We start from the raw sequence: 12,757 nt of genomic DNA on the forward strand, positions 1-12,757 counted from the left end.
AAAGGTTTCTTTAATTAGAAATAAAGTCAATAAACGTGCTAAAATACAACAATCGGGAGTTCAGAGTCATGGTTTACTAAGTGCTTGCCTCCCCAAGTGTTGGGGGGGGGGTTTACAATAACCCTAAGCAAGAATAATAACTTTAGTGGTTGTTTTAAAGGATAATCATCCCTGAAAAACAACAACTGAAGGACACTAAACAGAAAGTTCACTATATAGAATGTCCTTTTAGAGGTAAAACATGAATAAAATCTGCTGTTTACTGTATGGAACTTCCTTCCACTTTGTTGTTTTTTTAAAAACATTCCCTCTATTCTCCAAAGTCCACTTCTGATTGGTTTCCAGCAACAGAACTTCACGCTCTTCTGAGCCGAACACAAGGTGGCCGAAAGCGGCGGCCTTCGTGCGGCGAGGCCAACATTTCCCGTCGGCCTAATTAAACGCGGCGGAGTGACAGCACATCGCGTGATGGTCACTTTCAGAACGATCGGTGTAATCACACACTTGCTGTAATTGGCATTCTGATGCGACAGCAATTTCAATCAAATTACAGGACTGGCACACTGACAATTTGCTTATCAGACGCGTGTGAACTTAAAGTGCGTGCACTGATTTCTCAGCAAGGGTTGGAGCTGATTGCAACTAGTGTTTAAGTGCAATTTCAGATGCACTTTTCCCTCAAAGCCGTTATTTGGAAAGGGACCGTGGCCTGGAATGCATCTGTTGTCTGAGCTTCTGAAAAAACCACCGCCGGCCCGGTCTCCTCACAGGACTTGCTTTCAGCTTTGACGGACAGCTCAGGCCAACTTCACGTGATAAAAGCCTGTTTTTGTACACGGAGCAAAGTCATGATTGCTGCAGACGCATCTTTAAATACAAAAGAACTGTCATAAATAAAAATATCTAATGTTTTCCTGATGTTTAATGGCAGCACAACCGTAAAAAACAAAAGATGTACGGAAAATAAATGAATTTACTCCTCAAGATGTTTTTATGAATATGTAAAATGTTCAATATTTTAACAAACATATGTTAAACTGTGGGCATTTGCCGTCCTCTACCAACTCTTCAACCATTGACACAATTAACAGAATTAACCAGGCATGTCCAAAGTCCGGCATAAAGGCCAAACGCGGCCCACGCTCAAACTTCCACCGGCGTGCGAGTTCCTGTCATAATTAACTGAGTGTGACTTCTTGATCGTCTTTGGCTACATTATGGTAAACCTGTTGCGACACTTTGGCGCGACCCTTTTGCAAAACTTTCCAGCTCATTTCTAAAGTGTCAAACGTAAATTAAAACCCTGAAAGTAAAACATCTGAGTCTAACGAGACATGCCGAGAGACTTTGGCCGTTTTCACAGAGTCCAGTATCAAGACGAGACATGCTAGCTACACTAAGCTGAGCGGTAAAGAATGGTCTCTAAATATGAAATTCAGAGTCATTTTGGTAAAAATCTGTTTAAATGTTTTTCTGTTTTATGTGGTAAAGATCAAAGCCTCCATCCACTGTTTAAGAGTCGGGAGTAAAGTTAGAAATCAAGATCTGGTGAACTAGTAGAAGACTTTGTAGAAGTTTAGCATTTCTCTTCCCTATACTTTATTCAGGAAGAACACCTTTTATATAGTAAAGTGGACTTGATGGTAAATTGACCTGTGCTATGACTTCACCGTTGTTTTGAATTCCCTGCCGGTGTCGTATCAATCGATCAATACGATCAATTGATTGGCGAAAGGCGTCTTGAAAAATCTCATTTATTTAAAGGAAAGTTAACTGCAATGTCAAATGAAAAAAAGCCGTCAGAAAAAGCCTGTAGCAGTAACGTAGGTGCTAACGTGGGAAAACCGCCGTCTCCCTGCTCCGCTCCATTAATATGAATCAACTTGCTAACAGATCCATGTACATGTCTTGGTTTTGGAATCTAAATCCAAGCGGTACGGCTGGATAGATTTGATATCGCTCGCCCTTTTTGTTGCACTGCTAATGCTAGGTTGGGGTTGGGAGGGGCTGTAAGCTAGCGGGAGAGTGTAAACAGCGGGATGTTGTCGGTAAAGCAGGACAGGCTTACCCACAATTCAGAGGGGAATTTCTAAAGAACTGCTGTTGCTCTGCAGAAACTATGTCCTAGAAATGGATTGGGACTTAAAATACCACTGGGAACGCTTAAAAAAATAGATCAGAAGGTGATTGGAGTGGGTTTTCAAAAGGTTAAAGCTTTTGTGATAAAAAATTCTTAACACTGTTTTAAGTATTGGGTCAAATGAAGAAAAGTCCGTTCTCTAAACAAGTCAGAAATTTTTAAAACTTTAAATTCTGATAAATCCCAGTGATTTTAATTCCTTTTCAAGTCCTGACTGAACACTCAAAACAAGCCCAAACCATGATACCACCAACACAATAAACTCCATTTATTTATAAGTTTGTTGTACGACACCCAAAACCACCACGATCACCATCCCTGCATCCTTTTCCATCTTAAAAGCCACATAGGCTATATTAGCATCACATGCTACGAATCATGGGTTTATTAAAAAAAGAAAAGTGTTCCAAAAACAAAACCACAAGTAAAACAGTCCTCACACTCTGAGGCACGACCAGCACAATTTCCCCACAGCCTTATATTATAATGAAAGTCACTTTTTAATGCGTATTAGTTTATTAATCGTTAATTTATCGACATGAGGAACCTTCTAAACATTAGCTGTTGTGAGAATTAGCTTTGGGAAAAAAACCAAATCCACTCTTTGGTGTTTCTGGGCATCAAACGCTCCAGGCTCAAACCTGCGTCCGTGTTCCTGTGCCTCAGTGGCCCACAACTGTTCTGGGACCTGGACAGAACAAGGCGGGCGTGTTTGAAGGCTGTGCCGATTGGTGCACTACACCGTTTCTTAAGAAGCTGCCAGTGAGCAGCCGCATTGCTATCGATTCCTTCATCAGCAGAATACAACAAACACTAAAAGGAGCTAAGTGGATCTGACAGCCCGGTTCTCCCAGTCCAGATGTTCCTGTAAAACCTTTGTTCATTTCGCTGTAATGCCATTATAAAGCCACCTCATTTTGTTTTCCATTAAGGAGTTTATTCCTAATCAATTACAATGGTTTTACTTTCCTATGGTAGAGTTTGTGCTAAAATGGAAAGATTAAACATTAAAGGTGGTTTTGTGTGATAAGAGACTAAACTACAGGTTTTTTTTAATGAGATTTGGTCAAATTAAGCAATAAAATAAACAAGAGGCAAAGGCTAGATATGCTAATGATTTTTAGATTTTTGAGCAGGTTAGAAAGAGAAGGTCTTTAGAATAAACATAAATCTTTCTGCAATGTGTATTCAAGTAGACTTTTCATTGAAGGTGGCCGCTTGAATGCAAGTCAACACACTATAATTGTAGCTTCACACGGGAAGATATATCATTTAAATTTGAGTATAATCGTGTTTGGTTTTGTAAAAAAAAACAGCTAAGTGTCACAAGTTTTTTTCTTTAGTTCTCCATAGCACATCCAGAAGTTAAAAAACTGATTTTATCATAGTTGTGTTCTACTACAATGTTTTTTTCTTCTTCTCATTTTTGAAGACAGAGACAGTTGTGAGCCGGTATCATAAACATGTGTTCCTGTTCCAGCTAGACGGAACATAAAAATGATCTGCACTCTTAGAGCCCCAAAGTCCTTGAGCTCAGACGCTCCATTACTATTTATGACAGAAATGGCAAACCAAAACATAATGTTGGTTTTTGAACCCACAGCGGCCGAGTCAGCAGCTTCTAGACACGAACGGGGCTCCGTTCACCAATATGCCAAGTAGCTGGTATTTATTAGCGGGCTGCTTGTGAGACGTTTGGTAAGCGCTCATAAACTGCAGCTTTAGCTGCAGTAAATTTCCTTTACTCCAACAGTTTCAGTGTTTGAGCGCGGCCCTTTGGGTTCCTCTGTCGCTTTATTTTACTGCTGAATGGGTGTCAAAGAGGGGGTCCACGGTTCATTTTTGACGGGAGCGTGACTAAACATGTGGGCCGACAGCCACATCATGCTAGAAGACACCTTGTGTGGAGTCCTGGATAATGAAACGCTTCCTTTAACAGCTCCGCCACCTTGGCATCACCCATTATTATGATTAATAGCGCCTACCTCACTGCAGATAATTGCAGCTATTTGTATATTTCCTTACATGTGTGGCTGTTGATTTACTAATCTGTGATGTGGCGGTGGGCTTAGGATGCATCATGAAAAATGACGGGACCCATCTGAGGCGGCGTTGTGAGACCGGGTTACGGTTAAGGTCGTAGGAGGAACTAGCTGTTGGGAGTTGGCGCCGTCCGCGTAGTCCACGGGAACGACCGAGCCGCTCGGATGCTTTCCGACAAAGACGACGGACGGCGGGGGCTCCTCCAGTTTGGTGGAGGGCTCGGGCCTCTGCTTGATTTATCCCAACAGCTCCTGTTAACGGCTGCATTTAGTGCAGCCGCATAGAAAAGCCATCTTCCCCTCCGCCCTGTCATCGTCATGCCATTTGTTTATGAATCACGGCTCGCTCCTAATGGCCCGTTTGGCGGGATGTGATCCGTCTTGTGAATAGCCTGCTTTTACACGCACCCCCCCCTGCTTCACGATTTATTTAAAAAAGCAGTGATCGACTTTGAAACCGCTGCATTATAGCGTAGGTGTGTTTTCTGATGGGCAGCAGTAAAGACACGATTACAGAAACGCATCCAGCTGTACAGCTGTCCATCACTATAACAAGGTCTACCTTTTTAATCTCTGCGGTAAAGTACGCTTTTCTTTTTAGTGATTATGTGTGATAAATAAATCATGACCTGTAATCAATTCATCTGATTATTCTATTCTTAATCAAACCTAACAATTGCTGTGAAAAGTCTCATTTTGAGGTATTTTCATTTAAATTTGTGACCTTGCAGTAAAAGATCGGAAAACAACTAAAAAGGTGGCTTGATCAAGTTTTCCTAGTACAGCAGACTTCCTACCTTTACATTTACACCAGCAAAGGGGATTTCTTTTCAATCCAGAACTACAAAATCCCACATTGATGATGTCACAGTAGCGATGCAGCGTGGGAAGTGTACACAGACACTAAGACCTGCACTTAATGTGAAACGTGTTTTGTGCTGAGCTTACAAAAAACGCTCAAGTGAGTAAATAGTTGGACCTTTGTTTTCATATTTCAGAACACGACAATAGTTATAGACTAAAACTGAGACAAGTGCAATTTCTAAAAAAGTGTTAATTTGTCCGTAATTAATCGGGAATTAATGCAATCATTTGGCAGATTTATCAGTAAATCCACTCTGTCCAGAATGCGTTCAGTTTAAAAATCTTCATTAGCAGATCTTTTTTTTTATTCTTTAATTCTCAACATTTATACCCAACAGAGGTTTTAGGTTAAAGTTTAACCTTGCCTCTGAGTTGTGGGCAGAACCGCTGGTGCAGAGCAACCACGCCCGCCGAGGCAAACGAGGAGGGCCCGGAGGCCGTGCTGTCCATCGAGACAGGTCTAGGGGACCAGGCAGAGTCTGAACTGGCGGGGAGTCAGGCGGGTCAGGGGCCTGTGGGGAATGAGGCCTGCATTGGGTCAGGACTAGCGTAGCAAAGTCGGGGTGAACCAGCGAACAGGCCAGTCATCGGGTACTGGCAGTTCCAGCTGGCCGTTGAGGCGTCAGCCAAGGCCCAGGCGGGAACAGGAACAGAGGCGTCCACCGAGTCATGGGCTGAGAGTGCAGGCGAGTCTGCGGCAGGCGTGGCAGAGTCGGAGTGCAACGGGAGGTAGGGCCAGTGGTCAGTCACCCGCACATGGACCAGTTGTTGGACGGATCGGGCTAAAGTGCGTCCCGGACCACCACTGGTACATATACGGGCTGGGTGCTTCCGGGACCACCACTGGTACATATACGGGCTGGGTGCTTCCGGGACCACCACTGGAACAGAGACGGGCTGGGGTGTGTCCAAGACCGCCACCTGAAAAGGGTCGGGCTGGGGTATATCCAGGAACACCAATGGAACAGAGTCGGACTGCTGTGCATCCGGGACCACCACTGGAACAGAGGCGAGCTGGGGTGCGTCCGGAACTACCACCGGAACAGAGTTGGGCTAGGGTGCGTCCGAGAACACCACCAGAACAGAGTCAGGCTGAGGTGCATCCGAGACCACCACTGGAACAGAGACAGGCTGAGGTACGTCCGGAACTACCAACGGTACAGAGGCAGGCTGGGTTCCATCCGGGACCACCACCGGAACAGAGGCGGGCCGGGTTGCGTCCGGGACCACCACAGGAACAGAGTTGGGCTAGGGTGCGTCCGAGACCACCACCAGAACAGAGTCAGGCTGAGGTACGTCCGGAACCACCAACGGTACAGAGGCGGGCTGGGATGTGTCCGGAACCACCAACGGTACAGAGGCGGGCTGGGATGTGTCTGGGACCACCACAGGAACAGAGTTGGGCTAGGGTGCGTCCGAGAACACCACCAGAACAGAGTCAGGCTGAGGTGCATCCGAGACCACCACTGGAACAGAGACAGGCTGAGGTACGTCCGGAACTACCAACGGTACAGAGGCAGGCTGGGTTCCATCCGGGACCACCACCGGAACAGAGGCGGGCCGGGTTGCGTCCGGGACCACCACAGGAACAGAGTTGGGCTAGGGTGCGTCCGAGACCACCACCAGAACAGAGTCAGGCTGAGGTACGTCCGGAACCACCAACGGTACAGAGGCGGGCTGGGATGTGTCCGGAACCACCAACGGTACAGAGGCGGGCTGGGATGTGTCTGGGACCACCACAGGAACAGAGTTGGGCTAGGGTGCGTCCGAGACCACCACCAGAACAGAGTCAGGCTGAGGTACGTCCGGAACCACCAACGGTACAGAGGCGGGCTGGGATGTGTCCGGAACCACCAACGGTACAGAGGCGGGCTGGGATGTGTCCGGGACCACCACCGGAACAGAGTTGGGCTGCGGTTTATCAGAGACCACATCACAAGAGTCTGGCTGGGTGCATCCGGGACCACCACCAGAACAGAGATGGGCTGGATGTCATCTATTATTATTATTATTATTATTATTATTATTATTATGAGTGTTTTGTTTTTTTTATTCTTGCAATAAACAAACAGACGATTGTGTATCAAATTAGATGTCTTTCATTTGTTATTCTCTGGATGACTAATAACTGTTTTCCTGCATAAACCTGCATTTGTCAAGTTTGTCAGCTACTGTAATTTCCCTGAAGAATCAGAAAATGTAACACCTATAAACATGCATAAACATCGTCCACAGACAGGAACAACTCCACAATCCCCTCTGACATTTGATGTCTGTAGCACACAGGCCGTTGGCTGCTCCTCGACAGCATCATATGAGCCGTTCAGACAGTCATTGGCCGTGGCAGAGGCCGCAATATCAGGGATTGACTGGTACATTTGCTGCAACATGACCTGAACCCTTTTACAGAACATGTGGCACTCTGGTTAGAGGAAATGTCATGTGCCCGTCACCCGAGCGCCATGTGCAGCTCGCAGGACGCCAAATTTCATAAAATCAACTTTGACGTGCTGATGGGAGACCACAAATACGTTTCAATACAGGCAAGTTTGACATTGATTTAGTAATATTTACCAATTTTTTATTAACAGATCCTTCTCAGCATGGGTCGGATTTTCTTTAGGACTTTTATTTTTATAATAAAGAAATGCGAAAAAGTGGGATATTACCATATGTAAAGAATTGTAACAATATATCTAGAATCAATATTAATTTGCATTTCAATATAGTTGTTTACCTGATTAATACCTACACTTTTTAAAGGCAGATTCAGTAAAAAAAAGAAGTTTGTCTAAACAAAAGTCAAATAAATCCTCTTCAGAAACTTTTAGAATTCCAGGTGAATGTTTTCTACATCCCAACATACTAGATTAAACACAGTTATTTTAAGTAAACTAACCTCCATTATCTTTACATGAGAGAGGTCTGTAGTGGATTTTCCTGTAATCTGAGGTTTGGAACAGATAAGCTGTTTTGTTTGTTCAGTTTGTCCACAAAGCGTCTAATTTATTGTACCAAGTAACAAAGTGCCAACTGTGAAGTTTGAATCACTCAAATGCCTTTGGGGGGGAACAAGAAGGACATAGTTAAGGAGAAGTTTAAAAATAAATTAAATCATTGGAACACAAAAAACGGGTCTTGTGTTGAGAAAATGTGACCCTAAACCGCGTCTGTGGCCAAAGACTGACGCAACCTGTTTGCATGTCTCCTTTTTTTCATAAATGAAGTTTATAGTGTCTGTGTTATTAACTGACTTCTTGATTCTTCTGTTATCCGAAACGGTTGTGTATTTTTCACATACCTGACATGTTTAGATGGACGTCTTCAGTCTTCGTCAACATGTCAGGTATGTGGGAAGAAAACCACACAACCGTGTCTGGTAGCAGAAGAACCAAGAATTCAGTATCTACTGGTAGTCCCAACTGCCCTTACGGGTGGATACGAGCAAACAAAATATCCAGGATGTAGACCGATCAATGGGCCTGTATAGAGTTCAAATGTTATAGTCCTAGTGAACAAGTACACAAAACATAAGGATAAGTAAAGGGGAAGCAGGTGTGTCGTACGGATTTGTCATGTTTTTGTAAGAAATTTAGACAATAAGGGTGTATGCACAACAACGGTAGGTTCCATTTTCATGACGTCCCTTGAGGTGGCTGTACGAGCCTCAAGGAAACCACATGCAAAATAAAAGCTATACATCGGTGGTGCATGCTTGAAAAGTCTGTTAGGCATGCCTGGAACGGTCGTGGAAAGCTACGAATTTGCAGTAAACATGAGTAAAATTTGCCCAATTGCATATAAACTACGTCAAATATGCCTAAAATTTGTAATTCTTGACCGAAAACCTCGACGGGCGATCGTCTTTAGACGCGCCACTCCTCTCTACGACCCCCCAAAACCTAAAAATCCCAAGCCCCCCTTCAAATCAAGTGACCTATTGGATTGTACCTGTTATAGAGCAGAAGATCAGATGGTTTCCTGTCAATAAATGAAGTATTCTAAAAAAAAAAAAAACTCAACCGCATGAGCCACAGCAGTTTGAATTTCTACACTCCTAAGGTTGGCCGGTTTTATTACCTTCATACTGCAGAAGCATAAACACAATCCACTGTGGAGTTTGGTCCTGAATTTCGACAAATCGTTTGCGTCTGATCTGAACATGACATGAATTCTAACAAATGCTGGATGAACTGGAGCCCAGCTCTTCTTCTTCTTCTTAACAATCAGAGGTTAAATTGGCCCTCTGCATCTGATTGCTTACAGACACGTTTGGTGCAGCTTGAATCCTAACTGTGTATATTTTAACACTTTCCTGGGGCTCAAAGCAACCAAGCCTGCAATTTCCGTGAGTGCTGGTAAACACGACACTTCAGATGGTCCCCCCCCCCGTTTACATTACATCCATAACTCCGAGGCAGGATGCTGCGTGAACGGCATCACTGAGGACGGCTGGGAGCTTCAGCCGTGCTTCGTCTCCAGGTCGGAGTTTGACAGCGCAGATAGAGAAATGTATCTTCAAGTGTCATCTTTGGGGACACATTTTAATGTATGTTTAAATAAAGGGAACTTAATGATACCATTAAATATGTAACAACATAAATCAGGTCGTTTTGGCCTTCTAAATACGTTAAATTTAGATAAAAAGACCATTATTAGGAGAAAAGGTTCTTCAACACCATCAGCTACATCCAACAAAGACAGAATGGCGGTTCAATATGATATGGGCAAATATTTACAGCCATTAATATAGAGGTATTGATCTGAGGTGTTACACCTCCAGAGAAAATGAGCAGCTGAAGAAGAAATTACCCAACACTGTCCTGGAAATAAAATCTGTCGACCAAAGCGCGTTATATCTGCAGCCCGGATGGTCTCCGGAGGTTTACCATCATGTGACACTACTGTGTCTGCAGTACTCATGACAGGAAGTGAATAAAATCAACAAGCAGAGCAAACCCGGCTTTGGATTACATTTAAAAATGGAAAATATGTCCCAGAAGTCCATATTTTTAAAGTAACAGTCAGTTTTTTTTAAGAAGAATTGATGTACTTTGAAGCTACTGCTCACCATGACAAACTGCATTCATCATAATCAGGAGGAGAAACACAAATAGATCATTTCTACTTCCTGGAACTTTCATAATCTTATCCTACAGGACCTGAGCACCAATCAGCTTCATTTAGAGACATTATTTGTATGCACGTCGTTGGAAAATTGTTGTAAATGTACAGAAGTGTACTATAATAAGCTACTCTGAGTTCTAGCTGAACAGCCAATATGTTTTCATGGCGTCTACAGATTTACAAAGGTTAAGGCCGTACAATTTGCGCATATTGCATGGACGAAAATTGGTACGCGAATATACGTGGAAAAAAGTGAGTAAAGTTGTGGTCTTTACATGAAATTTTCAAAGATGTATTACACAGGAACCACATAAAAAGCAAGTGAGTATGAATAAACCTAGCAAAGAGCTGGTAAATCCGCGCTTCATTGGAAGTCAAAGCGAATTTCTTCATGTTGACTTTCAGCGGACTGGGCAGAAATCACATCGCGTCAGCACCATGGTCAGCGCCAGCCAAAGCCCTCGCAATTCTTTGAATTATCGTAACAGCTGGGAGAACCCCAGCTGGGGAGATCCGCAAGAAAGGCCTAGCGCATATCCAGTGTCGCATCCGCGCCACACACCACCCTGCCAAAGTCCTGTGAGCTGGGCGGAGGGAGTGGTAGACCCTCACTCGGTGTAAAGTGCTAGAAGGGTGAAAGATCGGCCAGTTTAAATACCCGTCACACAATACGTGAATCGTGTTCAAACCGTGATTTCTGCTAACCGGTTTTAACCAGTAACACTAGTCCATATTTTCATGCCTTTTTTCCCCATTTCTACGCGCCAAAGACCATAAGATTATTAGCTAGCAGTTCTTAAACTATTTACGACCAGTTCTAGGGCATCCTAGTGACAGGAAGTCACATCGCGCTGATGAGAAACAATTTAAGACCCACTCACCAGAATTTAAGACAATCTTATGACTTTTACGGCCTCTTTAGAGCAGGGGTTCTCAGGTCAATGGTAAAGGATGTGACGGTAGATTGCAGCCCATCAAAGATAAATAACCTGAAAATGTATTTTTTTAAGATCTGTCAGCAAATCATCGTGAAATCCGTCCCTTGATTGGCACATAGAATGGCCAATCAAACATCATCTGAAACGTAGGTCCCGCCTCCAAAACACACGTGACTTTAACTGCACCGATTTCACTTTTTTTGGTTAACTTCCGGTTCCAACCAATCCAAGTCAATGTTGCCATTTTTTAGGTGACGCCATGTTGGAGCCAAACGTCATCAGTTAAGCAGCGATTAGTCCGAGTCAGTCTGAGTTTCTATGGCAACCACTTTCTCCAATCAGGAGTGAGCTTGTTGGAAGGCCACGCCCTTACCACTTAAAAGCGAGCTAAACGAAATCTGTAGAACGTTTTGAACGATGGACGTAGGCTCCACCTACTTTTATTGAGGAATCTGATTGGGGGGAAAAAATACATAAATACTTTTGTGAATTTCTCTATCGAAGTCAAGTGTGTGTGTGTGTGTGTGGGGGGGGGCTCAGTTCAGTTAGGTAACAAACCATGAAAACTTGATTTAAAAATCATCTTACATACAAAAGCAGCCCAAGGTGCTTTAGTTTTAACAATTATAATCAAAGGTCTTCACAGAACACCCCCCCCACCCAATCTTAAGCTTTAATAAGTCGTCCTTCACCTCTGCACTCCACTTTAAAGCGGCCGTTCCACTTTCAGGAGCATAAAGACGTGTTAATTGTGTTCATTGAGACCACAGTGGGAGTGAAATAAAAACATTTGTTTCTTTTTTATTTATTTTTTTACATTCTTGTCTTGTGGTTGTGTCACGAGGGGCCAAAGAGTCAAGTTCATCTTGACAGCGAGGGTTTCAAACAGAAGACTTGACATCTATCTGCTGGTTGATTTCAAGCTTTTCTGTTTTATTCAGTAGAAGGAAAAAAATAAATAAAAAGAACGCTCACATTTCCCGCTTTTCCTGTTCCCACACTGCCCGACCGCACGCCGCACGCCGTCCCGTCAAAGGGCAACAGCTTCATCCGTGTCCAGCTTCCACACAATCCTGTTAGCCTCTCACCTCCTTCAGCTCCTGTTTTTGCTGAGCTGGGGCACAAACCTCCTTTTTCCCCCCTTTATCTTCTGTCCCTTCCTCAAAACCCACTCACCAATTACCGGTACTTTTTCTTTTCTTTTTCCCCCCCCATCGCTTCTCCCCGCCAACACCTTATTATTCTTATCTGCTTTTTCTTGGTCTGGCTCCCATCTCTCACCGCCCTTTCCTCTCTTATCTCCCTCTTTTGCCGCCTCTCTGCATCTCGTGGCCACATTTGTTAGCCTCCTTTTTTAATCTCAACACCCTCCATCGTGGTTTTCCGTATCAGCCGAGCGGCGCTACACGACCATATCGGGCAAAACCAATCGACTAACAGCAGAGTGCATCTGGCCCACCAAGTCCATTGTTTTAGACGAGCATTAGAGCAGCAATGAGGCCGTGGAATCAGAAATGATTTTATAATGTGACACTGAAATAGATCCACTATTAACACGGATGAGTGCTGTGTAGTTACGGGGCACCAGATAGCCAGGGCTTTGGATCAAGTGCTTTCAGGGCAGTTTTCTTCATTTACATCCACTG

General features: G+C 43.9%; 1 protein-coding gene across 1 annotated transcript; it reads left to right on the forward strand.

The window, feature by feature from the left end:
* Nucleotides 1-3,558: 3,558 nt before the first annotated feature.
* LOC111946323 (formin-like protein 20) lies at nt 3,559-7,491 on the forward strand. Its single transcript, XM_023948908.1, has one exon. It carries the CDS (start codon nt 6,006-6,008, stop codon nt 7,188-7,190), a length of 1,185 nt encoding a protein of 394 aa, XP_023804676.1. The 5' UTR covers nt 3,559-6,005; the 3' UTR covers nt 7,191-7,491.
* The last annotated feature ends 5,266 nt before the right edge of the window (nt 7,492-12,757 follow it).

The sequence above is a fragment of the Oryzias latipes genome, chromosome 2 (assembly GCF_002234675.1).
Source record: "Oryzias latipes chromosome 2, ASM223467v1".
In the NCBI taxonomy this organism is placed as follows: Eukaryota; Metazoa; Chordata; class Actinopteri; order Beloniformes; family Adrianichthyidae; genus Oryzias; species Oryzias latipes.